The 21952-nt window shown below is 38.7% G+C and overlaps 6 protein-coding genes across 20 annotated transcripts; 2 read left to right on the forward strand and 4 right to left on the reverse strand.

Annotated features, from left to right (window-relative positions):
* Nucleotides 1-175: 175 nt before the first annotated feature.
* Nucleotides 176-4078, forward strand: GRF5 (growth-regulating factor 5). Of its 2 annotated transcripts, none has more exons than XM_009137099.3 (4): nt 176-2561; nt 2677-3157; nt 3248-3651; nt 3727-4078. In XM_009137099.3, exons 1-4 carry the CDS (start codon nt 2363-2365, stop codon nt 3750-3752), a joined length of 1110 nt encoding a protein of 369 aa, XP_009135347.1. In that variant the 5' UTR covers nt 176-2362; the 3' UTR covers nt 3753-4078. The 2 variants fall into 2 exon arrangements, with proteins under 2 accessions (XP_009135347.1, XP_009135348.1); XM_009137100.3 differs by having other exon boundaries at nt 3741-4078.
* A 1205-nt stretch (nt 4079-5283) lies between these two features.
* On the reverse strand, nt 5284-6666 carry LOC103860164 (leucine-rich repeat extensin-like protein 3). Its single transcript, XM_009137762.2, has one exon. It carries the CDS (start codon nt 6203-6205, stop codon nt 5633-5635), a length of 573 nt encoding a protein of 190 aa, XP_009136010.1. The 5' UTR covers nt 6206-6666; the 3' UTR covers nt 5284-5632.
* Nucleotides 6667-6946: 280 nt separating this feature from the next.
* LOC103859551 (polyadenylate-binding protein-interacting protein 4) lies at nt 6947-15146 on the forward strand. 7 transcript variants are annotated; one of them, XM_033286401.1, is made up of 24 exons: nt 6947-7197; nt 7523-7688; nt 7790-7926; nt 8057-8241; nt 8631-8682; nt 8866-9123; nt 9236-9502; nt 10220-10347; nt 10429-10489; nt 10597-10633; nt 10946-11184; nt 11670-11844; nt 11938-12074; nt 12209-12393; nt 12729-12909; nt 12996-13223; nt 13298-13389; nt 13473-13533; nt 13642-13672; nt 13868-14166; nt 14240-14374; nt 14451-14543; nt 14677-14787; nt 14887-15141. In XM_033286401.1, exons 2-24 carry the CDS (start codon nt 7535-7537, stop codon nt 14908-14910), a joined length of 3270 nt encoding a protein of 1089 aa, XP_033142292.1. In that variant the 5' UTR covers nt 6947-7197; nt 7523-7534; the 3' UTR covers nt 14911-15141. The 7 variants fall into 7 exon arrangements, with proteins under 7 accessions (XP_033142292.1, XP_033142293.1, XP_033142290.1 ...); XM_033286402.1 differs by having other exon boundaries at nt 6949-7197; nt 7514-7688; nt 11679-11844; XM_033286399.1 differs by having other exon boundaries at nt 6950-7197; nt 7514-7688.
* Nucleotides 15147-15432: 286 nt separating this feature from the next.
* LOC103859552 (sm-like protein LSM1B) lies at nt 15433-17041 on the reverse strand. Of its 3 annotated transcripts, none has more exons than XM_009137108.3 (6): nt 16839-17041; nt 16624-16731; nt 16177-16245; nt 15982-16097; nt 15829-15891; nt 15433-15721 (listed from the first exon to the last, which is right to left on the reverse strand). In XM_009137108.3, the coding sequence occupies exons 2-6, from the start codon at nt 16682-16684 to the stop codon at nt 15644-15646; spliced, it is 387 nt and encodes a 128-aa protein (XP_009135356.1). In that variant the 5' UTR covers nt 16685-16731; nt 16839-17041; the 3' UTR covers nt 15433-15643. The 3 variants fall into 3 exon arrangements, with proteins under 3 accessions (XP_009135356.1, XP_009135357.1, XP_009135355.1); XM_009137109.3 differs by having other exon boundaries at nt 16874-17019; XM_009137107.3 differs by having other exon boundaries at nt 16624-17017.
* Nucleotides 17042-17280: 239 nt separating this feature from the next.
* LOC103859554 (protein FLUORESCENT IN BLUE LIGHT, chloroplastic) lies at nt 17281-18974 on the reverse strand. Of its 3 annotated transcripts, none has more exons than XM_009137110.3 (4): nt 18764-18974; nt 18302-18465; nt 18042-18207; nt 17281-17964 (listed from the first exon to the last, which is right to left on the reverse strand). In XM_009137110.3, exons 1-4 carry the CDS (start codon nt 18846-18848, stop codon nt 17438-17440), a joined length of 942 nt encoding a protein of 313 aa, XP_009135358.1. In that variant the 5' UTR covers nt 18849-18974; the 3' UTR covers nt 17281-17437. The 3 variants fall into 3 exon arrangements, with proteins under 3 accessions (XP_009135358.1, XP_033142336.1, XP_033142337.1); XM_033286445.1 differs by having other exon boundaries at nt 18302-18471; nt 18770-18918; XM_033286446.1 differs by having other exon boundaries at nt 18770-18893.
* A 483-nt stretch (nt 18975-19457) lies between these two features.
* LOC103859555 (peroxisomal (S)-2-hydroxy-acid oxidase GLO3) lies at nt 19458-21915 on the reverse strand. 4 transcript variants are annotated; one of them, XM_009137113.3, is made up of 12 exons: nt 21838-21915; nt 21367-21512; nt 21169-21293; nt 21046-21092; nt 20871-20948; nt 20668-20792; nt 20533-20584; nt 20406-20468; nt 20256-20325; nt 20082-20182; nt 19894-19998; nt 19458-19804 (listed from the first exon to the last, which is right to left on the reverse strand). In XM_009137113.3, exons 1-12 carry the CDS (start codon nt 21904-21906, stop codon nt 19625-19627), a joined length of 1161 nt encoding a protein of 386 aa, XP_009135361.2. In that variant the 5' UTR covers nt 21907-21915; the 3' UTR covers nt 19458-19624. The 4 variants fall into 4 exon arrangements, with proteins under 4 accessions (XP_009135361.2, XP_009135362.1, XP_009135360.1 ...); XM_009137114.3 differs by having other exon boundaries at nt 21367-21508; nt 21838-21892; XM_009137112.3 differs by lacking the exon at nt 21838-21915 and adding an exon at nt 21635-21801.
* Nucleotides 21916-21952: the final 37 nt, after the last annotated feature.

The raw sequence follows: 21952 nt of genomic DNA on the forward strand, positions 1-21952 counted from the left end.
GATTAAAACCTGGAACACATAAATAATTATTTTAACATATAGATGTAGTCATCATGTTTAATAAGCGTAAATAGTTTATACTTGTGTGATTAGGTGCATGCTATATTCTACTATTAATTAAGCAAAAACAATAACTCGTAAAAGAACCCTAGCGGCCTAAAAAGAAAGTTACATCTCATCTGTAAGAAAACTGAAAAATAGAAAATGGGGAAAAGTGAGACAGAGGGAGAGAAGGAGGTAGGTCTCTTGCCCTACAATATCTGCCTAATCCTATAATTCTCAATTTTCAAATTAGTTTCCTAAAACCAAAATGAGCAAGGAAAATAAAAGAAGAAAAGATGATTATGATGATCCATCTGAATGACTAAAATGGAAAGTTATGCTCTAAAGTGGAAATATCCCTTAGTCCACAGGTCTTACCTCCTTTTTCATCTACTTTATGCACACACAAAAAACGATCATGTATCCTTAATCTACTTTATTCACATCATGATGATCGCCAATATCTACCACCTTCCTAATACATAGATTACCACCTTCTTCATCTACTTCTTCTTATATACATGAACCTCACACGTTTTAGAACACTAGATTTTGAGGCTCGTGTATATATCAAACTAATCTATGTATCTGTGTGATTTTTTTTTTGAACGACCGTGTGTGAATCAAGTATATATTTATTGTATGTATAAGATGGTAGATTGCAGTTGTAGGTGTGTAAGAAGAGAGAATCTAGTGGGCTGCAAAAAAGGAGAGAAAATGACAGAGCATGTGACAAGAGACAGAGAAACAAACAGAGTAGTGAACAGTCTTACTCTCTTTTAATGAACCCAACTCTCTCTGAATATTTCTGATTCTTCACATGTCTTTCTCTTCTTTCTTATTCCCTGTTCTATAAAACTGATGCCTGCAAAAATATTTAATAAAAACGACAAAATATTTAACAATTTATTTTAAAGAGAAAAGGTATTCACTTCACTTGCAAGTTGCAACCAAACAAACCTAGTCCCCCTCTTTATCCAATGGTCTCTTCCTTGCTCTCTACTTCTCATCTAAACACCCTTTTCTTTCTTCCTTATTTACCATTTTGTGACCCCTAAAGAAAAGACAGACACCACATTTTCCTATATAGCTCATCAGAATATAAAATTAATAATATAATTATATTATTAATGATATTAATATTATTTGGCTAAAAACCCCACTTGACATATTTTACTATTGTGGGTGCTCTTATGATTTTAGTTTTGTTTTTGTAGTAAGTCAGCAAAGCTTAAATATTTAATCTTTAGTTAGAAAAAGTTTGGTTCTTTCTTCTCGAGTCAGAGATTTGTGCAGAGATACGAGAATAAGCTCTTCGCCAATTTGTTTTCAACACATCTATCAGTTATTTTCATGTATTACGACAGTAATATCACGGCACACCAAATGTAATAAAAATGAACTCAGTAAATAGGAGAAATGACACTCATTTTTAGGCTATGAAGTGTTGGGATACAGCTTAAATTTAAAAAAGGGCAGGCTGCTCAAAGAAAGAAAAAAAGATTGCCACCAAAAATCAATGTACTTTTATTTCACACAACATATTTATGGGTTTAATGTTAAAGAAAGATGTGAAGAGAGAGAAAAAAATTGGGAAGTGAGGAAAGAGTAGTCAGAGAGACATGAGCATCAAGTGCTGTAGAAGAAGCAACAGAACACTGGGCCTGAGAGTCTCTTCAGATTTGCCAGTCTTTATATGACCACACTCTTCTTCCCTTCCTTACATTTTATCTATCTATTATAACACTCACAATATTGGATATTTTAATGTTGTTTTGATTTTACACAACATGGCAAAACTCCTTAAAAGCTCTGGTCCTCCTCATCTGACAATTTTTTTTTATTTCTTACAAAGTTATATATATATATATATATATATCTTAGATTTTACTTTATGAATGTTGTGTGATATAAATATTTCAGTTAAATATTAAGTAATATAAAACCATGTTTTGACTTTTATTTTAAAATTTTCCCCATGCAAAACCCTAATTTTAAATTTAGTTTTATGGTAATAGAGTGTGACTAATTGTATAGTAATCTCTATTATGTAATAACTTTTATCTTCTCTAACTATAAAAGTAGGTGTGTATAAAAGAGAAACAGGCCTCTGCAGAGGGAGAAGCAAGCTAGTGTGCATGCAAACTGCATCTGAGTAGTATATGTTTAGAGAGAGAGAGAGATATCAATCCAGAGGAAAAAGTGACAGAAAGTGGTCTTCTTTGTCTGTCTCTGTCCTAAACTCAGGAACCACTAGCTAATCTCTGAATCCATCAAGAAAGCTACATAACCCTTTGAGGAAAGCTAGAGAAGAAGAAAGATGATGAACCTAAGTGGAACTAGTGGGAGAACAATAGAGAGGCCTCCATTTACACCAACACAATGGCAAGAACTAGAGCATCAAGCCCTAATCTACAAGTACATGGTCTCAGGTGTTCCTGTCCCTCCTGAGCTCATCTTATCCATTAGAAGAAGCTTGGACTCTTCCTTGGTCTCTAGACTTCTCCCTCACCAATCCAGTAAGCCCTAAACTTAATTATTATTTTTTATATTTTTGTTGATTTAAATTAAGGTTTTAACTAGGATTTTACATCAAACATCATGATTAACTTTAGGGCTTATTGAATGATGCAGTTGGGTGGGGATGCTACCAGATGGGGTCAGGGAGAAAACCAGATCCAGAACCAGGAAGATGCAGAAGAACAGATGGTAAGAAGTGGAGATGCTCAAGAGAAGCACACCCAGATTCAAAGTACTGTGAAAAACACATGCACAGAGGAAGAAACCGTGCCAAGAAAGCTCTTGATCAGAATCAGACAATTGCTCCTTCAACATCACCATCTCTTTCTTTCCCCAACAAAGACAACCCAATAAGCCCCACCTTGTCTTCTTCTTCCTCTAGTTTCATTGACACTTACAGTAGGTTTGGTGTTGGTAGTAGTAATAGTAGAGGTTACTTCAACAACCATTCTCTTGATTATCCTTATCCTTCTTCTTGCTCACCTAAACAACAACAAACTCTTGAGCATGCTTCTGCTTTGTCACTTCATCAAAACAAATCATCTATTTCTCAGTTCAATGTCTTAGCTTCTGAAACTGACCACAAAGACTTCAGGTTCTGTGTCTTGTCATTTTGATTCTTGAAAATTTTCTGAAGCCATGATCTTTATTTATAACAGAATCTTTGTTTTAATTATGATTTCAGACATTTTCAAGGGATTGGGGAGAGAACTTTTTTTCCGGAAGCTTCTAAAAGCTTTCAAGAGTCTCCATACCATCACCAAGAAGCGCTAGCAACAGCAATGAACGATCCCTACCATGGTAGTAGTTCTGATCATCATCACACATACTCATCCTCATCATCATCATCTCGACAGCGAGATCATCACCAACAACAACAACATTTCGTTTTGGGGGCCGACGAGTTCAACAAGCCCACAAGAACCGTCTTCTCAAACACACCTAGACAAGGTCATCAAGAAGAGGAGGAGAAAGATTCACCGAAAATAAAGAAGTCTCTTCATCATTTCTTTGGTGAGGACTGGGCACAGATCAAGAACACTTCAGATTCTTGGCTTGACCTTTCTTCCCAGTCAAGACTCGACACTGGTAATCTTCTATATTATATGTGCTAATAGCTAGATAATAACAGTTTTAGTTTACTGATTGTTTTTAATAATTTAGCTTTAATTTCCCAGGTAGCTGAATAAGGTCAGCTAGATAGGATCAATGATGGGTCTGCACCAACACACACACACAAGTTTGAAACGTTGAAGGGTCACATTTCATCTATTTCCGTGGGACATTGAGACAAGACACTGTTTGCAGAGACCCTATATGTATACATTTATGTCTGATCTCTCAATTTTATCTATGTTTTGTGTTTAGAGGTCCAACAAGAAAAGTGATTCGACATCTGTATCTGTATTTCTCTGGCTTTTCTCTAGCTACTGTTTTCTTATCGTTTTATTTTATTTGGTTGTAGCTGAAAGAAACACTATATACGTATATCGATTTGTTTCTTAGGACGCAAGCATCTTTAATTGCTTACTTATGGAATTAATTTATTTGCGATTACATGTCAAATAATATAAAAACGTGTGCTAAACATTTGAAAAGGGGTAGTAATCATTGCCTAATCTGAAACTTACTATGATTTTGGATAAAGCAAATTAATGTATATTGAGATTAAACACAGGTCAAATGACGTTTACAGAGTAAGTTATTAAAATATTTAACATGAAAGCATTATAGATTTTGTCGTTCAGGGAAGAACAAGCAATCATATACAACTTATGGTTGCTTCCTTTCCATGCATGTGCTTCTTAAGGAGGACGAGTTAAAAAGATCAACATCATTGACTCTTTAAGTATAAAGGTTTTACGTGCGTATGATTACTTGGAATCATTATCAACAATAATTATTATTCTATTCCAATTTTCATACTATTATAATATATATTTATCTAAATGGTGAGCATCTAAAAAAAGCATGTTGCCAACGAAGATTCCTTGAACGGAAACAGGTCCAGATCAAAACCAGCACATCTTTGCTCAGTCATACCAAGCAAAAAACGCGTCAACACTTTCAAAGAAGGGAACAACATCATCATCTTCTTCAACCATGTGTCCTGACCGTACCAGTATGTTGTTACCCGAATCTGGTCATGGAACTTTCAAAAACAGCAGAAATTCCCTAAAGCATATAAACTACTCATGATCGGTTTAGCCAACAGCTCTTCAAATACCACTAGCTCTAAACAAAAACAAACCAGACCGCAAAACCAGATGGGTTATCAATTCCCATTTTCCATACGAATCTTTTCTATGGTTTGAACTTTGCAACATTAAGATGAAGAACTAGAATGTACATAACCAAGATTTCGACACCAAAGATTCAGCATTCTCTGATTCTAATTTCAAAGAGCTATCAAAGACAAAAGAATCTTAACATTTTTTTCTGTTTTCAAGAGCTATCACTTACAGTTACAGCCTAATCGGTTTCCTCCTACCCAAAAAAAAAATGTCTCAAACGTCAAACTCATACCTGAGAGAAATTGACAAATAACCTGTTGTGTCTAAGAAAAGCAAAACATGGAGAAAGAAACTTGAATCTTCCTACCATACTCTGCCACGATTCTCACTACAACATCACACAGACAAACCGAGATATATCGCACAATATGCATAAACAGAGGATTTGTGTACAACCCTGAATCATTTAGAGTGTAAAACAAGAATATTCAAAGGAACGAACTCACAAAATGATATTATATATCGTTTTTTTTTCTTTCTGGTGTTGAACAACATCTCACAGAACTGGCTAAAAGAACAATATTACATGACTTAAGAGCCACTCTTTCTCTCTCTCTCGACACCTCTCTGTTTTTCACTCTAGTTAGCATCATTAGGCACGTAAAAATGAAAAAAAAAACCTACACGACCTTAAAAAAGAACAAAAAAATATTAGAAAGAAAAAAAAGAAAAAAAATGAACTTTGTCAAACCCAGAATGTACCCATTTACAGAGGAAGTCTTTGACGATCCGATAAGGAGGGAGAAAGGCTATGACGATCTCTTCCTTAAAGTTTCTCAGTAAGCATGTGTCATCCTTAAAAGCTGCTTTCTTTTGAAAACCAAGAAGGCAACAACGCAAATCTGCAGCATCGCTGCGAACCCAGCAAATACAAGACCCACCGTCTTCCCTGTGTTTAATCCACTCTTCTCCGGCTGCTTGAAGATCCGTGGAGGCGGAGGAGTAGGAGGAGGTGGAGATGGTGGTCGTAGCCTCCGTGATTTGTTTCTGTTAAATTGCGGAGGAGGAGCTAGCGCACGCGGCGGCGGCGGAGGAGGTTTTGGAATCGGCGGCGGTGGTGGAGGTGGAGAATGAGGCGGAGGCGGTGGTGATGGTGAAGGAGGTGGCGGAGGAGCAATGAGAATGCCAATACTGTTTAGAGGCGGAGGAGGCGTGTTAGCTTGAGTACTCGGTGGTGGCGTACTGTCTCCTGATTGTTTAAATGGCGGAGGAGGAGGAGGAGGCGAGAGATTCCGGAGCGGAAGAGGAGGAGGTGGTGATAGAGTTTGAGCTTGACCTTGTTGTGATTGGACGAAGAGGAAGCTGAGAATGATACCGAGAAGTAAAACATTCAAATTCAAAAACTCCATTAATCACCGATCCAGATCGAAAACAAAGCGAGGCTCTTCTTCTTCTTCTTCTTCTTCCTTTTGCCGTTCAGCGCATAGTTGAATCGGAAGATCTGGTCAACGGAAGAAGAAGACGATTGGTGTTGTTGATTCAGGAGAGAAATCGAGGGAAAGAGTTTCTCCTCCGTTCCTTCCTCTCCCTCTCCCTGTTTCCTGATCAAGTCGAAGCAAGGATTCTCGAATCTGATCAAGGGAGCTACTAGGTTAGGTTTCTGTATCTCCCCTAAATCGACGAATCCGATTCGATGGAGAGGGGTCAGAGAATTTTCATACGAGGAGAACTTTGGCAGAGAAAGTGGTTTAATTTTCCGGGAAAATCCAGAGAGGGGGCAAGTAACGGTTTAGGGCTAAATCTGGAGGAGGGAGGAAGAGAGAGAGATGATTGAGGAGAAAATTTGGGGGAAAGTGTAGATTTTTGATTTCAACAAGCTCTCTTCTTTGCTGTAAAACTGCAGGATCCAATGTCAATCGCCATCATCCTTTCACCTCGTACATTGTTAATGGGCCTTGTTTCACGGCCCGCGAAAAATCAGTAACTGGATCGGCTCAAAATGACTAGTTTACCCTTATGGATAATTAACTAAGAAAAAAGTGAAGAGTGAGCCTAATGTTTATTAGGCCCGAATACAGTTACTAGCCCGCTAATTAACCATATCAGTTTCTCCGTAGGAGATCATTTCCCCACGCAACGATCGGTTTCTTGTAGCGCTCTTCTTTCTTTTCATCACTCTGCGAAGCAGTTACTCTCACTCAGCTCCGATCATTCTCTCCGACTATCGTTTTCTCCAAGACTAATGGTGAATCGTTTTACCGTCACTCTCTCCGCGCGAAGCTTAGCTCTGTACTAAACCCTAACTCGCCGCGTCGGAAGCAATCGAGCTCGTCCCGCTTCGGTGCATTCGCTTACACTTGGGCCGGCGAGCTTGGTTTCTGATCGGGATAGAGTTTTTGAGGTATTGAATAGTCTTGTTAGGAGCTTATCTCTGGATTTGTACGTTGCTCCGTTATTCTTTCGCGTTATCGGGAAAGATTTTGAGAATTTGGCGATTCAGGTGGAAGAGTAGCGTAATGGTAACAAGATTATATTGGGGGAACACGATACCACTGCTTCATTTATATGATATGCGCTTTTGTCTTACTAGATCGATTCATGGATTTAGATGTTACTTTCGCTGAGCAGTTAGATCTAACTATCAAAATTTGAGAAAATATTGTTTCCATAAATTTCTTTTATCTGTTTTACTTTTTCCAACTCCATATCGTTCTTAGTTTGAACAGTTTAAGGCTGCAATGAGTGGGGAAGACGGAAGCTTGAAGAGGCATTCGCGTGATAGTTTAGTGTACCTCACAACATGTATGATTGGGCATCTCGTGGAAGCGCATCTTAAAAATGGATCGGTTTATAGTGGTATATTTCATGCTGCTGATGTGGAGAAGGATTTTGGTGAGGCTCTGAATCAGATTTTTTTTGTTTTTTTTTAGATATGTGAAACATATGAAAAAATTTCTATTTCTTGCCATTTCTAAATTTCTTGAAACTTCCAGGAATTGTTCTAAAGATGGCATCCCTGGTTAAAGACGGTACTTTACCAGGGCATAAATCTCGTTCCCAGTTTGTCAGAAAGCCACCTTACAAGATATTCATTATTCCTGCGGATGAGCTTGTGCAAGTTGTAGCTAAGGTGTGCTTCCTTTTATTAATTACATGCGAACTTTTGTTTCTGTTCAAGTTTATGTCAGTGCGTTACATTGCAGGGACATTACGTTGAGATTTGATACCTTCATTCCTTTTATGATTGATGTTGGTGTTAGGATCTCTCCGTAGTGAGTGACGGCAAGTTAAATGCCGTTCAGAGTGACAAGTCGGTGGAGCTTTTGACGGATTCTTCTATATCGAAGTCTTGTCGTGTTGTTCAGAGAAGCGAGCGAAAACCCAGGGTACTTGACGGTGAAGCTCCTGAGGGTCTGGATAATGTGTTTGATGAGTCTTGCAAAAGGTATGTATGTATACATATTTGAATTTCATGAAAATTTATTTATTGGATGCTTCTATGCAAATTTATTTCTTATCTGAACAGTTTAGACGAGAGAATGGTGGGAATGAAATGAATGGATTATTTTTCTATCTTTAGGCTGATTGTGATCTTCCTTTTGGAAAGCTTTTATCTTTCTATCTCTCTGTTGAGCTAGATTTTTTTTAGTGAAAGCATATAGTATATTGTGAGAAAGATCCCTTGGTGAATGTCCGTAAGAGTAGGAAGACTGCAGTTTAAGGTATATATGATCGCTGGAGAATGATAAAGTCCTTTTCTTTATCCGTCTACCCTCATAATCTTGAGCATAGATTATTGGTAGCTGAGTATACGTGTCTTGTATGTCTGTACAGTGAAGAACAAGTGCTCAAAGCTACACCTCTAATGGTGTCATCTCAACTAAAGGTATCTTCTCTTTCTCTGCTCTGTATGATTCTGGCTTGCTGTAGGGTTTAGTGTTTTCTCGATATTTGTGTTCGCTTAAAACATAACCTTGCAATGAAGAAAGTTACTCTTTTAGTTTTTACTTTGATGGTCTCTCTTTGAGTTGCCATTCTCAGTGTTGATGCATATACTTTTTCCATTCAGGTTCAAGAAAGTACAAGTCTTGTTCAAACTGTGGAAGAAAAAAATTCGCCCGGCAAGGAATCTGCTGAGGCGTCACCGTCAAGTATGAGTTCAAGTCAGCTGACGTATACGCCTGAAGAGGAGAAAGAGGAAGGTATCGAATCATTCTTCAAAGTGGCTACTGTAGCGTCTCGAGAAGCCGCTATCGCTTGCCTCACTCACTGCAAGTGGAATCAAGACGACGCCATCAGTTATTTCTTTGGAGATTACACAAAAGCTGTATGTAACCTCTGACTTGCTCTTTTCTCGATGTGTTTTCTTGATGATCTCTCTCTCTTTGAGTTGCCATTCTCAGTGTTGATGTATATACTGCTTCCATCTGTCCATTCAGATTCAAGATAGTACAAGTCCCGTTAAGGAATCTGCTGAGGCGCTGTCGTCAAGTATGAGTTCGATTCTGCTGACGAATTCGCCTGAAGAGCAACTGTCTCGGTTGAAAGAGGAGATTGTCAAATCATTCTGCGATGTGGTTATTGTAGCGTCTCGAAAAGACGCAGAAGCTTGCCTCAGTCACTGCAAGTGGAATCAAGAAGACGCCATCCGTTATTTCTTTGGAGATTACACAGAAGCTAATCCTGAAATTGCGTGGTCTCAGGCAGTATGTAACCTTCTGTTCCTTTGCACTTTTTACTATGGTCCTGCTTGTTTTATCGAGTTGTGTATGCTAAAAGCTTTGGCTTCAAACCAGAACCTGAATCATAGTTACATAAGACAAGAGGAGTTAAAAATATATTACTGTTTTGATGACCTTTCTTTGGATTGATGACTGGTCTTCTCTGTTTTCATACGATAGTTTTAGAAGAACGGAGCACAATGTTGTTGGTACACTGCTTGCTTGCTTGCACTTCTCCATTTTACATTCTGAGTATTTATGTTGAAGGGTAGCTTTGATAGTGTTGGCTGAATTGATGCTGATGATTGTATCAATGCCTTCCTTTCTTTGCGTCTAAGCATCTTGATAGTTATTTGGTATCATGTTTGTGCCGAAACGCTATGGTTTTTTGTTTCCTTAACTGCTGTGCACATCTGTTTTTCTCAAAGATTCCACTGTTTTCTGATGCATGAGTCCGGCACTTTTTATGCTTATTTTGTTCCGTGATGGCGAGGCTATTCTTTTGATTGTATTTTCCCGTAAGATAGTAATCATGGGTTTCAATGGTATAGATGGAAGAGTAGCATAATGGTAACAATATTATATTGGGGGAAGATGCTGAACACCACACTACTGCTTCTTGTATATGATATGGTTGACCTCTTTTTTGAAAGTATTTTCTAGCAGAACAGTTGTTGATATTTACCATTCATTTTCAATCAGGGTGAGAGTCAGCCCTTTCAGAATGAAACAAATGCAGATCAGAGCTGCTCGATATCTGGTGATCACGCTGGTCACCTTCCCTCTGAACAGCGGTCCAAAGATTTTCCTCCCCAAGACAGCAGTACCAGGTCATTCTTTTGCCATAAGGCTATGGGCTTTTAATCATCAAAAAAACTTCTCTCACAGTTGGAGTTTCTTTCACAAAACAGTGAGAGCCAGTTGGGTGAGCGAAGAAACAACAATAATCCAGAGGTTGCCCACAGTAACAGAGTAAATTCAACTCCATGTTGATTATGCATGTTTAATCAGTGATTGCGTTTGGCGTTGTTCTATTATTTTTAACATTGTTTCTTTGGCTTCCTTTTGTATTTACACAGACACCTGAGAAATCAGTTTCTGGTTCTGGTCATGGAGGTATATTCCACTTTTTTCTTACTCTTTTTCTATATCTGCACGCCACTATATTTGTTTTTCCGATTTGAATGCCCACAGAAGTCTGAACTTGTTTTCCTGTGCTACACGTAGAAGGCTGCTCACATTTTTTCACTCTGCCTGACACTAATATTTATTGTCACGTTGATCTCAACTGACTATCTACTGGCCGTCAGTAATGTTCCACTCTGATGATGACCTCTTTTAAAGTCGCCAAATGGAATCTAGAAAAGTTGCTTTTGTACACAAGCAGTGGTGAACCTGTTAAGAAAATGTTGTGTGTTTGGAATATAGACATCAAAGAAGGTGGCGGTGGAACCTCGGCGTCGAAGACTGTTGCTGAGGATGAAAGGCAAGTCAGTCAAATTTCTGGTGAAACAAAATCTGAAAGCGCTTTTGGGCAGTCGGATTCTAGAAGAATTTCAGAGAGCGGCCCAGCTACACCGACGTCAACTCGTCCTGGACTATCACCAAGCTCGCCAATTAGTTCGTTGCCCTCACCAGAAAAGTCCACTCTTAACCCGAATGCAAAGGTTTACTTTATCTACTTGATTTGTTCAAACTTTGATAAAGTGTTGGTTGAATTGATGCTGATGATTGTATCAATGCCTTCCTTTCTTTGCGTCTAAGCATCTTGATAGTTATTTGGTATCATGTTTGTGCCGACACGCTATGGTTTTTTGTTTCCCTTACTGCTGTTCACATTTTCGTGCAGAATAATCAACACAACATCTGTTTTTCTCAAAGGTTCCACTGTTTTCTGATGCAGTCCGGCTCTTGTTTATGTTTATTTTGTTCTGTGATGGCGAGGCTATTCTTTTGATTGTATTTTCCCGTAAGATAGTAATCATGGGTTTCAATGGTATAGATGGAAGAGTAGCATAATGGTAACAAGATTATATTGGGGAAGATGCTGAACACGATACTACTCTTCATTCATACCACTATAACTTTCGCTGAGCAGTTTTGTCTGTGGATTCACCAAGATGCTATTTTTTCAACTCCCTATCGTTCTTAGTTTGAACAGTTTAAGGCTACAATGAATGTGGAAGATGGAAGCTTGAAGAGGCGTTCACGTGATAGTTTAGTGTACCTCACGACATGTATGATTGGGCATCTCGTGGAAGCATATCTAAAAAATGGATCGGTTTATAGTGGTATATTTCATGCTGCTGATGTGGAGAAGGATTTTGGTGAGGCTCTGAGTCAGAATTTATTTATTTTCTTAGATATGTGAAGCATAGGAAAACACTACTATTCTTTTCTAAATTTCTTGAAACTTCTAGGAATTGTTCTAAAGATGGCATCCCTGGTTAAAGACGGTACTTTACGAGGGCATAAATCTCGTTCCGAGTTCGTCAGAAAGCCACCTTATAAGACTTTCATTATTACTGGGGATGAGCTTGTGCAAGTTGTAGCTAAGGTGTGCTTCCTTTTATTAATCATATGCGAACTTTTTTTCTGTTTAAGTTTATCTTAATGCGTTATATGGCAGGGAAGGGACATTACGCTGAGATTTGATATTTTCATTCCTTTTGTGATTGATGTTGGTGTTAGGATCTCTCCGTATTCAGTGACGGCAAGTTAAAAGCCGTTCAGAGTGAGAAGTCGGTGGAGCTTTTGACGGATTCTTCTATATCAAAGTCCTGTCGTGTTGATCAGGGAAGAGAGCTAAAACCCTGGTTACCTGATGGTCAAGTTCCTGAGGGTCTGGATAATGTGTTTGATAAGCCTTGGAAACGGTATATACATACGTATTTTGATTTCATGCAAATTTATCTATTGGATGCTTCATATGCAAATTTGTTAGCTAGATTCTTAAGACCACGGTTTCTTATCTGAACAATTTAGACGAGAGAATGTGGGAATGAAACGAATGGATTATTTTTGTGCTTCAACATTAGGATTGGAGATCTTCCTTTTGGAAAGCTATTATTTTTCTATCTCTCTGTTGAGCAAGATTTTTTGTTTATTGAAAGCATATAATATATTGAGAGGAAGAGCCCTTGGTGAATGTCCATAAGATTAGGAAGATTGCGGTTTCCATATCTCTCACAACATGGCTATTTGCTGGCAGTGGGGGATGGGATCAGTTTAAGGTGAATCAGGAACGGTTTGGAGTAAGGAGCACCTTCAATGAGGAAATGTATACCACACCACTTGACAGAGGTCTTTGGACTAGAGAGCTGGAAGAGAAAGCCAGAGAGATTGCGAGAGAGATTGAGGGTGAAAATACCGGAGATCTTCATGTAGCAGAGGTGATTTTGGGGAGTTTATTTGCACAACTTGATCTCTACATTTTTGTTGTTATATAACTCTAGATCTCTAATTTCCATGCCTGCAGGAAAGAGGCCTTCAAGTTAATGAGAAATTTGATACTGACGAGGAAGCTAAATACTCAGCTGTCCGTCGAGTTGATGGATTTGATGATAGTGGGTTTGATGAGGAAGACGACAAATTGCTGGACACTTGCAACGATCAGACTTTCGGTGGTTCATCTACTTCTATTGTCCAGAAGCCACCTTCTTCTAGTGGCCAGAAGCCAACTTCTTCTAGTGGCAAGGGTTATGGGGTATGGTTGACTTCTTTTTTGAAAGTAGTGTCGAGCAGAGCAGTTGTTGATATTTACCATTCATTTTCAATCAGGGTGAGAGCTGCTCGATATCTGATGATCACGCTGGTCACCTTCCCTCTGAACAGCGATCCAAGTATTTTCCTGCCCGAGGCAGCAGTATAAGGTCTTTTTTTTGCCATTAGGCTACGGACTTTTTAATCATCTAAAAGACTTCTCTTACATTGAGAGTTTCTCTTGACATAACAGTGAGAGCCAGTTGGGTGAGCGAAGAAACAACAATAATCCAGAGGTTGCCCGCAGTAACAGAGTAAATTCAACTCCATGTTTTTTATGCATGTTTGATCAATGATTGCGTTCGGCGTTCTTCTATTATTTTTTAACATTGTTTCTTTGGCTTTGTTTTGTATTTACACAGTCACCTGAGGTATCAGTTTCTGGTCATGGAGGTACATGCTACTTCTTTCTTACTCTTTGTTCCTCTTTTCAATTTTAAAAGCATGGCTCACAGTTTTTCTCTTGGCCTGAAACTAATATTTATTTTCACGTTGATCTCAACTGACTATCTACTGGCGCTCTGTAATGTTCCACTGATCGTTACCTCTTTTAAAGTCGCCAAATGAAAAAGTTGCTTTTGTACACAGGCAGTGTACCTGTTAAGAAAATATTGTGTGTTTGGAATATAGATATCGAAGAAGGTGCAAATCTTGGTGGCGGTGGAACCTCCTCGGCTTCGATGACTGTTGCTGAGAAAGAAAGGCAAGTCAATCAAGTTTCTGGTGAAAGAAAATCTGAAAGCTCTTTTGGTCAGTCGGCTTCTAGAAGAGGTTCAGAGAGCGGCCCAGCTCCGTCGGCGTCAACTCGTCCTGGACTATCATCACCAAGCTCGTCAATTAGTTCGTTGCCGTCATCAGAAAAGTCCATTCTTAACCCGAATGCAAAGGTTTACTTTTTCTACTTGATTTGTTTCAAATTCTTTGTTGTGTTTACTAATCAAAAGTCATTGGTCTGATCAGGAATTCAAACCATCGCAATCACCAGCTCCTGTACGGCCTCAATCTTCAATTGCAGGTGGCTCATTCTACTACGCTGCTCCACCTCCACCGGTTCAGCAGATGCCTGTAATGCCTGTAATGCCTGCTGGTTACGGAGTAAGTTCACTTTATTTTATAGAGCCTAACTTTTACTAAAAAGAAACGAAGCAAAAGATGTGAAAAATATATGCAGGTTCAACCGCAATATCCTGGACAGCAGCAGCTTCTTCGTTATCCTGGCCACGAGTATCCTCAAACTTATTATCCTCCAAATGCACCTCCCCAGGTATGAAGACACTAAGATCACGAAAAATCCTACCTATTATACATCACTCTTCACAAAACCAAAATAAGTAAATAAATATTTACGAAATTAGAAAAAGAAGTGTAATGATGAAGGACTTGTTGTGATGTTTTAGTATCAGCAGTGGCAGCAGCTGATGATGCAAGGTCAGGAGCTGATGATGCAAGGTCAGCATCCTAGGCCGCCGGATATGATTTACATGCCGCTGCCTCCTCCTTACCAGCCGGTCATTATTTCCCCTCTTCTTCATCCCTATTTTTTTTGGTTTTTGCTTCTTGGATACTGAGATATCTCTCTCTCTCTCTCTCTCTGTTGTGTTTTACAGGGAAATCCACATAATCAAGGATGAGAGTAATAAACAGTTGGTCGTGATGTTGTTTTACTGGAACCATTTTCTACTTTTTAGATTCCCCATTGGATTTTAATATCTAGTGTTAAAGGAAAAAAACAAAAGAATATAACAATGTACTTGTATTCTCTTGAATCTGAAGGTGTACATATCTTAGAGTTTAGGTCATTCTCATGTGTCTTAACTCTGCATACTCCCTTAATGTGAAATTGAAATTGATGAATTTTCTAAGGTTCTTTTATAGAGAAATTATGTAAACAAGGAATGTTAAACTCTTTTCCAGCTTAAGAATGAACTAACAGAACCATTGTTATTTACATCAAATTAATTATTATTATATATACATATATGCATGGACTATTATGGTGGGAAACAACTTGGTTAGTCTCGGTTTAGCATAAATTGAAAATAGATGGATGATAACGGGTTGGCCTAGAATGCTGTTCTGGAAGATCTTTGGGTCGATTTTAAAAGTTTGAATTTAGAACAGATTCTTCAAAGCTTCATTAAAGAAAAGTTTTAGGTCATGCCAATCGCCAACCGTATTCCTAAGACTTGTAAAATAATTTGCAATTTGTAAGGGTAAAAACAAGTACAAACATATTTTTCCAGAATGAAAATGAGACCTACATCAGTCCCCTAAACCAAGATATCTCTCCATCCATACACTAAAAAAAGGCTCCTCATAAAACTTGCGAGCCAAGAGAAATTAATGGGGCCACAAATCCAGTGCTTAATCAAAGTCAAGAAACTCCATTCTCTTCCTCATTGTTCCTCTCAGCTCACCCGCTTCCCTCTCCACTTTTTGCGCCTACACCACAAAAGCAGTCCCCATAACCAAATGATCAGCAAACACATCACAAGTTATCCAAGTTTGCTAATTAATTTGTAGTTAGAGTATGTGCTCTGACGCCTTACCCTTTTTATCTCTGTCTCTGAGACGCGAATCATGTGTGGAGGAAGCTCCTCTCTCTCTGTGTCCTAACACATGGTTTAAGGCCCAAATCAGTGAATTGAAAAAACACAAAGTGAGATAACAACAACAAAGAAAAGAACAAGGAGAAGTCTTACCATCTCACCAATCAGAACAACATTCTCTCCACGGATTACATAGAGGCCTAAAGGAATGTCGCAGTATTGCTCACCTACAATGACCCTCTCGCACGCACCTTCTAGAACCGCATTGGCTGTGTATTGACAGCAAATGACTTTTAATCTATCTCACTTATCATAAACATAGGAGAACGAAAAAGAAAAGGTGAATACCGAATTGATCAAAAGAACGGAGAGTTCCCATAAGCTTTCTACCATCTCTAAGGAGCACAAGTATTTTTCCTGCATCATTATTCATTAATAGCAGAGCCAACACCCATAAGTATCTGATGCACAATGAGTCATATTCGAAACATGTTATATTATACTTCTTTTAACGTTGAATCAAGAATGAACCGGTAATGCCTGCCATCATATTTGACATCGTGCAATGCTAACAATAATCATTGAACAGTATGAATCGACCAATTAAATAAACCAAAAGCTTTGATAATTCAATTTCACGAGCAATAATTTAGACTCTCTTTGCTACTGAGTAGTTCGCAACATTGAGCTCTAAAATGCGATTAGCCAATACATAATACACACATACGGTTGAACGAATCTGTAAAACAGAGAGAAAGAGAGAGAGAGAGAGAGAGAGAGAGAGAGAGGGATTACTATCGAGATAACTAGCGAGTGAAGTAGAAAGATAAATATCTTCAGGACCAGCCCAAGACATCCTCACTGACTCTATCCGCTCGAAATTGAACTAAAGTTCTCGTCTTTCTTAAAAAAAACACAACCGATAACGTTGATGAGAGTAGGAGTAGCACTCAGACGAATCGAAAATTTAACAAAAAGGATAAATTTAGGTTTAGGGTTCTTGATTCAACTTAAGGAAAGCGATAAAAAGGTTGAGACTTTCTACTCTGGATCGAAAACACGGACACGGGTTCTTCGAAAAAAAATATAAAACCCAAATCCGATCCAAACTTGGATGAGAAAATCGTTGCACGCCAGCAAAATCGACACCACTGGTTCTCTTGGAATATATATTCTTCGTTTATCCTTTTACAGAGCTAAGGGCAAAACTGTCATTAGACTCTAAAAACCAGTCAAGACCGGACTTAACTTACCCATTATTACACGCATTGGTCGGGTCCCACAATTACAAGTTCGGTCAGAAAAGTGGGCCCTTGATATATGGCAGCAACGACGTCGTTTATAAATGGGCTTGGGCCTGACTGGGTTGTCATCAATATTTAATCATTTTGTATGTTTGTTTCTAGAGAAGTGTTGATGCTCAATTCTACTTTGTTTCTAATGATTCTGATGTTTCATCAAACTCAAACTCAAACTCTTTAACTGCAGTTGTGTGCTTAGCTGTGGATTGTATGACAAACAAAATTACACTCAACAAAAGGGATTCTGACATCCATTTCATATGATTTGACATGAACACATCAAACAAAAAGACAATGCGGATGAATAATCAGTCAGTCTCTAACCGAGCAATGTAGGTGTCATAGTAACTCCCAGCTTTCTCAAGATCTCCCAGCTCAGTATAACAATCTGCAATAGCTCCATACGCTTCAGTGCTCCCAGAATCTTCTCCTTCCCTATTCGAGATAGCCAGAACCATGTTGTGGTACTGTATGGCTTCTCTATACTTCCCTTGACGCTGCAGCGAAGCGCCTAACCCTCTGGCAGCTTTCTTCTCTTCGATGGGGTCTCCGAGACTCTGCGCAAGTTCCAAAGCGATCTTGAACTCCGCAAAAGCTTTCTCTAGCTCTTGGTTCCTCAGAAAGGTCTTCCCTGTCTTCAGCTTGGAGATCAATTCTTGTTTCTTTGGGTCCACAATGATCTCGCTCTCTGATGGGATTCTAGCTCCTACAGGTGCGTAGCTTAGCCCTGGTGCGTAAGACTCGATTTTGGCTTGTCTCCGAAGGGCTGTGTTGATCTGTCGTAGCTGTTCGTTCAGCCTCTGTAACTCCCCTTTCCTCTGCCGAGCAACCAACCCTGGACAGTGTTATCAAAACCGCAGTTTGAGTACAGTTATGTAGAAGCGTATACAGAAGAAAGAGGACGTTACTAACCTCCAACAGTGGCTCCAACAAGTGCTACAAGCAACAAAACTGGCATGTTGAAGATGGAACTCTCTGGCTCACATATCTCAGCAGCCAACGCTTCGAGAGGTGTACCCATGAGAAGGGAGTTTGTCAACAACACTGCCACCACAGGTAACTTGAGCTTCCCGATTCCCTGCGACAATCGATGTCTAAAGGCTTACTTACTATCACAATATTCAAGGAACATAAAACTCATAGGTTTGTTTAGATGCATATGCAAAACACACCTCAAAAGCTGATAACTTATCAAAAGTTTCAAAGCTGGCAAATGGTGTTTGGCTTCCACGCTCATTAAGAGTGGTAGACAAAGGTTTAATCTTGGAGATAAGATGGTGTGCTCCAGGCGTTCTGACTAAGGTGTAGCCAATAGGTTTTGCTAACTTCCCAGTCTCTGAAAAAAAAAAAAATCACGCTGGAGTATAAAACATGCTTTAACTACAAACCAAACCAATGTTTATCTATATGGCAAAATTTTGATTTTTTTTTTTTTTTTTTGTTTTTGCCCAAAGTAAACCATTTTCTTCGTTCAAACACTAGCTACTTCCCTGAACATATTGCGTTTTCTCGGAGACCAAACAATTGCCCAAATAGCTTTAAGCATAAGTGATTTCGATGCCTCGTTAGCAAAAGAGGATCACTCACAACACAAAGGAACAGAGAATCTGAAGTGGGTGAAACGATGAGCTAACCTGGACCTCGAGAATTTTCGTGCGGCGGAGTACGGACGGTGGAAGTATGGGAGAAGGAGGAGCAGCACCGGATAATCGCCGCCATCTCTCTGAGGATGTTTTTTGATGACGTTTTGCTGAGTTTTATTTTATTTATTTATCCGAAAAACTAAAATAATAATTAATTGATTTCATTACCAGCGGTGATGAGACTCCCCCCCTACTGTTTCGCTTAATTACACTTATGCCCTTTTCACAAACCTTCAGGAGTTGAAAACGCGGCGTTTCATGACAACTACTGTGTTCACAAGATTATATACCACCTTCCAGCTAAACAAAGCATCATGTGCTCTAGATCCCACGGCGCTTCAAGTCCTGAATCTTGTCAAAAACTGGTAAAAATCTTTTACATGAACATTAATTAACTCACAGGTTGCAGTCCAACAGAGCATTACGTATCAATTATTTGCATTATGTATGAACTATATCACACGTGAAGACGGTAAGCAGGAACAGAACATAACTCATCATTGTTTCATATCATATGTTAAGTACATTATATTACAAAATGATCAAGATTGAGTATAGACTGAATCCAGGTTCTGCAGAGTATAAGCAGCATACTGGACCAGAGATTTTTGTATAATGTGCATTGAATAGGCATGCAGTACTATAGATTAGGATCAAATCATGATTAATGCTCTGCCATTTTATGCACTAAACACAGTTTTGTAAGGAGGAAAAAAACGTACGTAGCTCATCATTGTTTCAGTCTCACAGACAACGTTTTCATCAAATATGTTTTTTAAGTACAGAAAAAATGATCAAGATTGAGTATATATTGTTTGTTCAACTGATTCAGTTTCAGCCTTTTTGGTAGGATCAGAGGTTAGATTTAAGTCTCTCATCCTCAGTCCTAACATGGTTTCTGGTAATGTCACCAATGGTGGGACAACCAGAAAGTGCCATAGTTAACTCAAACTCATTCTTCAACATCTCAATCACTTTCTTCACTCCATCTTCACCCTTAGCTGCCAGCCCATAGACTATAGGCCTCCCTATCTGCATCACCACCAAACCAAATAGTGTCACTAAATCAACTTGAAAGATGTATACCAAGTCCCAAACCACAACACTACTCAAAAGCTTACAAGAACAGCTTGAGCTCCTAGCGCCAGAGCTTTGAAAACATCTGTTCCTCGTCTCACTCCTCCATCTAGCAAAACTGGAATCCTACCTTTAACCACATTAACAACCTGCAGTTTCATAAAAGATAACAGTTTGGTCGTTAAGAAGAATAAGTCTGTTCTAAAATCAAAGTTTAATTTGATTGGTGTACCTCTTCTAGAACAGTTATAGTAGCTGGGGAGTAATCTAGCTGGCGACCCCCATGGTTGGATACAACAATTCCATCTACACCGGCTTCAACAGCCTTAAGAGCTGCCAATATAATCAGTTTTATAGTATGCCACACTCACATGCTATATAATGGCGTATGAGACAGGAGTCTTACCATCTTCAGGAGTGAGTATTCCTTTGATTAGTATTGGCAACTTTGTAATAGATCTTAACCACTCGATGTCCTAATCATTTTTGCAGTGCAAAACATTATATAGAATCCACTCACACTCTCATAGAAACTTTTCTTGTATAGTATTGTTACCTTCCAGTTCAAAGAAGCATCAAGAGCACGAGAGGCGAATGCTTCAACCCCTGAACCTTCACTCTGAGAACAAAGTATCACGTCAAGAACAGGTAAGTGATCGAACCTTACTACTACTACTACTCACAGGTTGGACTTCGGTTAAACCTTCGAAGTTCCTCAGCTTCTGTGGTATCATTCTACAGAAAGAAGTTTGAAAACTCCAACTTCAGATAGACTATAAAGGAAAGCAAAGAAGCTTATTATATGTGAGAGTGGTTACTTGTTCTTTATATCTGCTTCCCTTCTACCAAGTTTAGGAACATCAACAGTCAAAACTATGGCCTTGTATCCAGCTTTCTCAGCTCTTTTCACCACCTGAGCAGTTACATCACGTCTCTCGAACACCTACAAAATAAATCAGAGCCAACTAAGAAACTGCAGCCTAAAAGACTACACCAAGGAAGCATGTTGAGTCCTACTTACATATATTTGAAGAAACCGAACCGCGTTACAACTTAAAGCAACCTCCTCAAGAGTGCATGAAGACATACATGATACTATCTGAAATTCATTCACACAACCAAAAAAAGATATATTCATCACCTTTGAAACCTAAACAGAATGCAAAAAACATGTGCTCCTATAAACACCTTAGTACCATGATAGTGTTACACGCAGCTGCAGCTTTAGCAGTAACAGTTTCTCCTAACATAAAAGACCAATAAAAAATCAATATCCCAACAATGTCATATAACCTTAGTACAAGTTATGAAACTGAGACCTTGTGGATGAGCCAACATATGGTTTCCTGTTGGAGCAATCATGATAGGAGCTGAGATAGGGTAACCCAAGATTCTTGTAGACATATCTATCTTGCTCACATCAACGAGAACCCGAGGCCTAAACCTGAATACCACTATGTTATATATACTTGTCACCCACTAAACTGTAAAAGGATAACTGTAATGGATATTGTTACATGATTCTACTGAAAGCTTCCACATTTTCCTTGAGAGTGTGTTTATCCTCTGCTGCTCCACTATAGTAGTCATAGTACATCTTAGGGAGAGCCTGTCTCGCCAGCTCTTGAAACTCATTCACGTTTACGATTTGGTCCATCTCTATCTAATCAAAAGAAAGAAACTCAAAAACACTGCTATAATAATCATACCAGAACATTTTGCTCTAACATCGAAGATTAAAACAGAGATGATCAAATCTTTTTAAGAGGGTCTTCATATCATTACTTTGATGTTAACCAGACAAGGACCAGTTCTTAAAACCAAAGTATCCATTACATGACTTGCTTCGTCTACTTCAAATGAAAGTAGCTAAGTTCTTGAAACCACAAAAAAAAAGCTAATATTGGCTAAGGTCATTAAGGTTTTCGGAAGTAATAAAAAACATAATATATGATCTAAAAAGCTGAATGTAGTAGAAAAGTACTCACATATCTGAAGAAACCCAGATGCAGATAAAGTAAGGTCAACGCTATTTCTTGTAATAAAGTATATAACATTGATCTCAATATCTTATCATGATACTGAATCATGCGACCCTCTAAC

Source organism: Brassica rapa, chromosome A03 (genome assembly GCF_000309985.2).
Source record: "Brassica rapa cultivar Chiifu-401-42 chromosome A03, CAAS_Brap_v3.01, whole genome shotgun sequence".
Lineage (NCBI taxonomy): Eukaryota > Viridiplantae > Streptophyta > Magnoliopsida > Brassicales > Brassicaceae > Brassica > Brassica rapa.

Excerpts from the sequence above, each read along its gene's own strand:
- LOC103860164 (XM_009137762.2), bottom strand. The coding sequence starts at position 6,205 with ATGGAGTTTTTGAATTTGAATGTTTTACTTCTCGGTATCATTCTCAGC.
- LOC103859552 (XM_009137108.3), bottom strand. The coding sequence starts at position 16,684 with ATGTCTTGGGCTGGTCCTGAAGATATTTATCTTTCTACTTCACTCGCT. Across the intron at positions 16,246-16,623 it reads ACTCGCTAGTTATCTCGATA|GAAAAATACTTGTGCTCCTT; the intron begins GTAATCCCTCTC and ends ATAATGATGCAG. Across the intron at positions 16,098-16,176 it reads CCGTTCTTTTGATCAATTCG|CCAATGCGGTTCTAGAAGGT; the intron begins GTATTCACCTTT and ends GTCAATACACAG.
- LOC103859555 (XM_009137113.3), bottom strand. The coding sequence starts at position 21,906 with ATGTTATATACTTTATTACAAGAAATAGCGTTGACCTTACTTTATCTG. Across the intron at positions 20,949-21,045 it reads CTGCGTGTAACACTATCATG|ATAGTATCATGTATGTCTTC; the intron begins GTACTAAGGTGT and ends AATGAATTTCAG. Across the intron at positions 20,326-20,405 it reads ATGCTTCTTTGAACTGGAAG|GACATCGAGTGGTTAAGATC; the intron begins GTAACAATACTA and ends AAAAATGATTAG.
- GRF5 (XM_009137099.3), top strand. The coding sequence starts at position 2,363 with ATGATGAACCTAAGTGGAACTAGTGGGAGAACAATAGAGAGGCCTCCA. Across the intron at positions 2,562-2,676 it reads ACTTCTCCCTCACCAATCCA|TTGGGTGGGGATGCTACCAG; the intron begins GTAAGCCCTAAA and ends TGAATGATGCAG. Across the intron at positions 3,158-3,247 it reads ACTGACCACAAAGACTTCAG|ACATTTTCAAGGGATTGGGG; the intron begins GTTCTGTGTCTT and ends TTATGATTTCAG.
- LOC103859551 (XM_033286401.1), top strand. The coding sequence starts at position 7,535 with ATGAGTGGGGAAGACGGAAGCTTGAAGAGGCATTCGCGTGATAGTTTA. Across the intron at positions 7,927-8,056 it reads TTGTGCAAGTTGTAGCTAAG|GATCTCTCCGTAGTGAGTGA; the intron begins GTGTGCTTCCTT and ends TGTTGGTGTTAG. Across the intron at positions 12,910-12,995 it reads GAGATCTTCATGTAGCAGAG|GAAAGAGGCCTTCAAGTTAA; the intron begins GTGATTTTGGGG and ends CCATGCCTGCAG.
- LOC103859554 (XM_009137110.3), bottom strand. The coding sequence starts at position 18,848 with ATGGCGGCGATTATCCGGTGCTGCTCCTCCTTCTCCCATACTTCCACC. Across the intron at positions 18,466-18,763 it reads CGAAAATTCTCGAGGTCCAG|AGACTGGGAAGTTAGCAAAA; the intron begins GTTAGCTCATCG and ends TTTTTTTTTCAG. Across the intron at positions 17,965-18,041 it reads TGTTGGAGCCACTGTTGGAG|GGTTGGTTGCTCGGCAGAGG; the intron begins GTTAGTAACGTC and ends AACACTGTCCAG.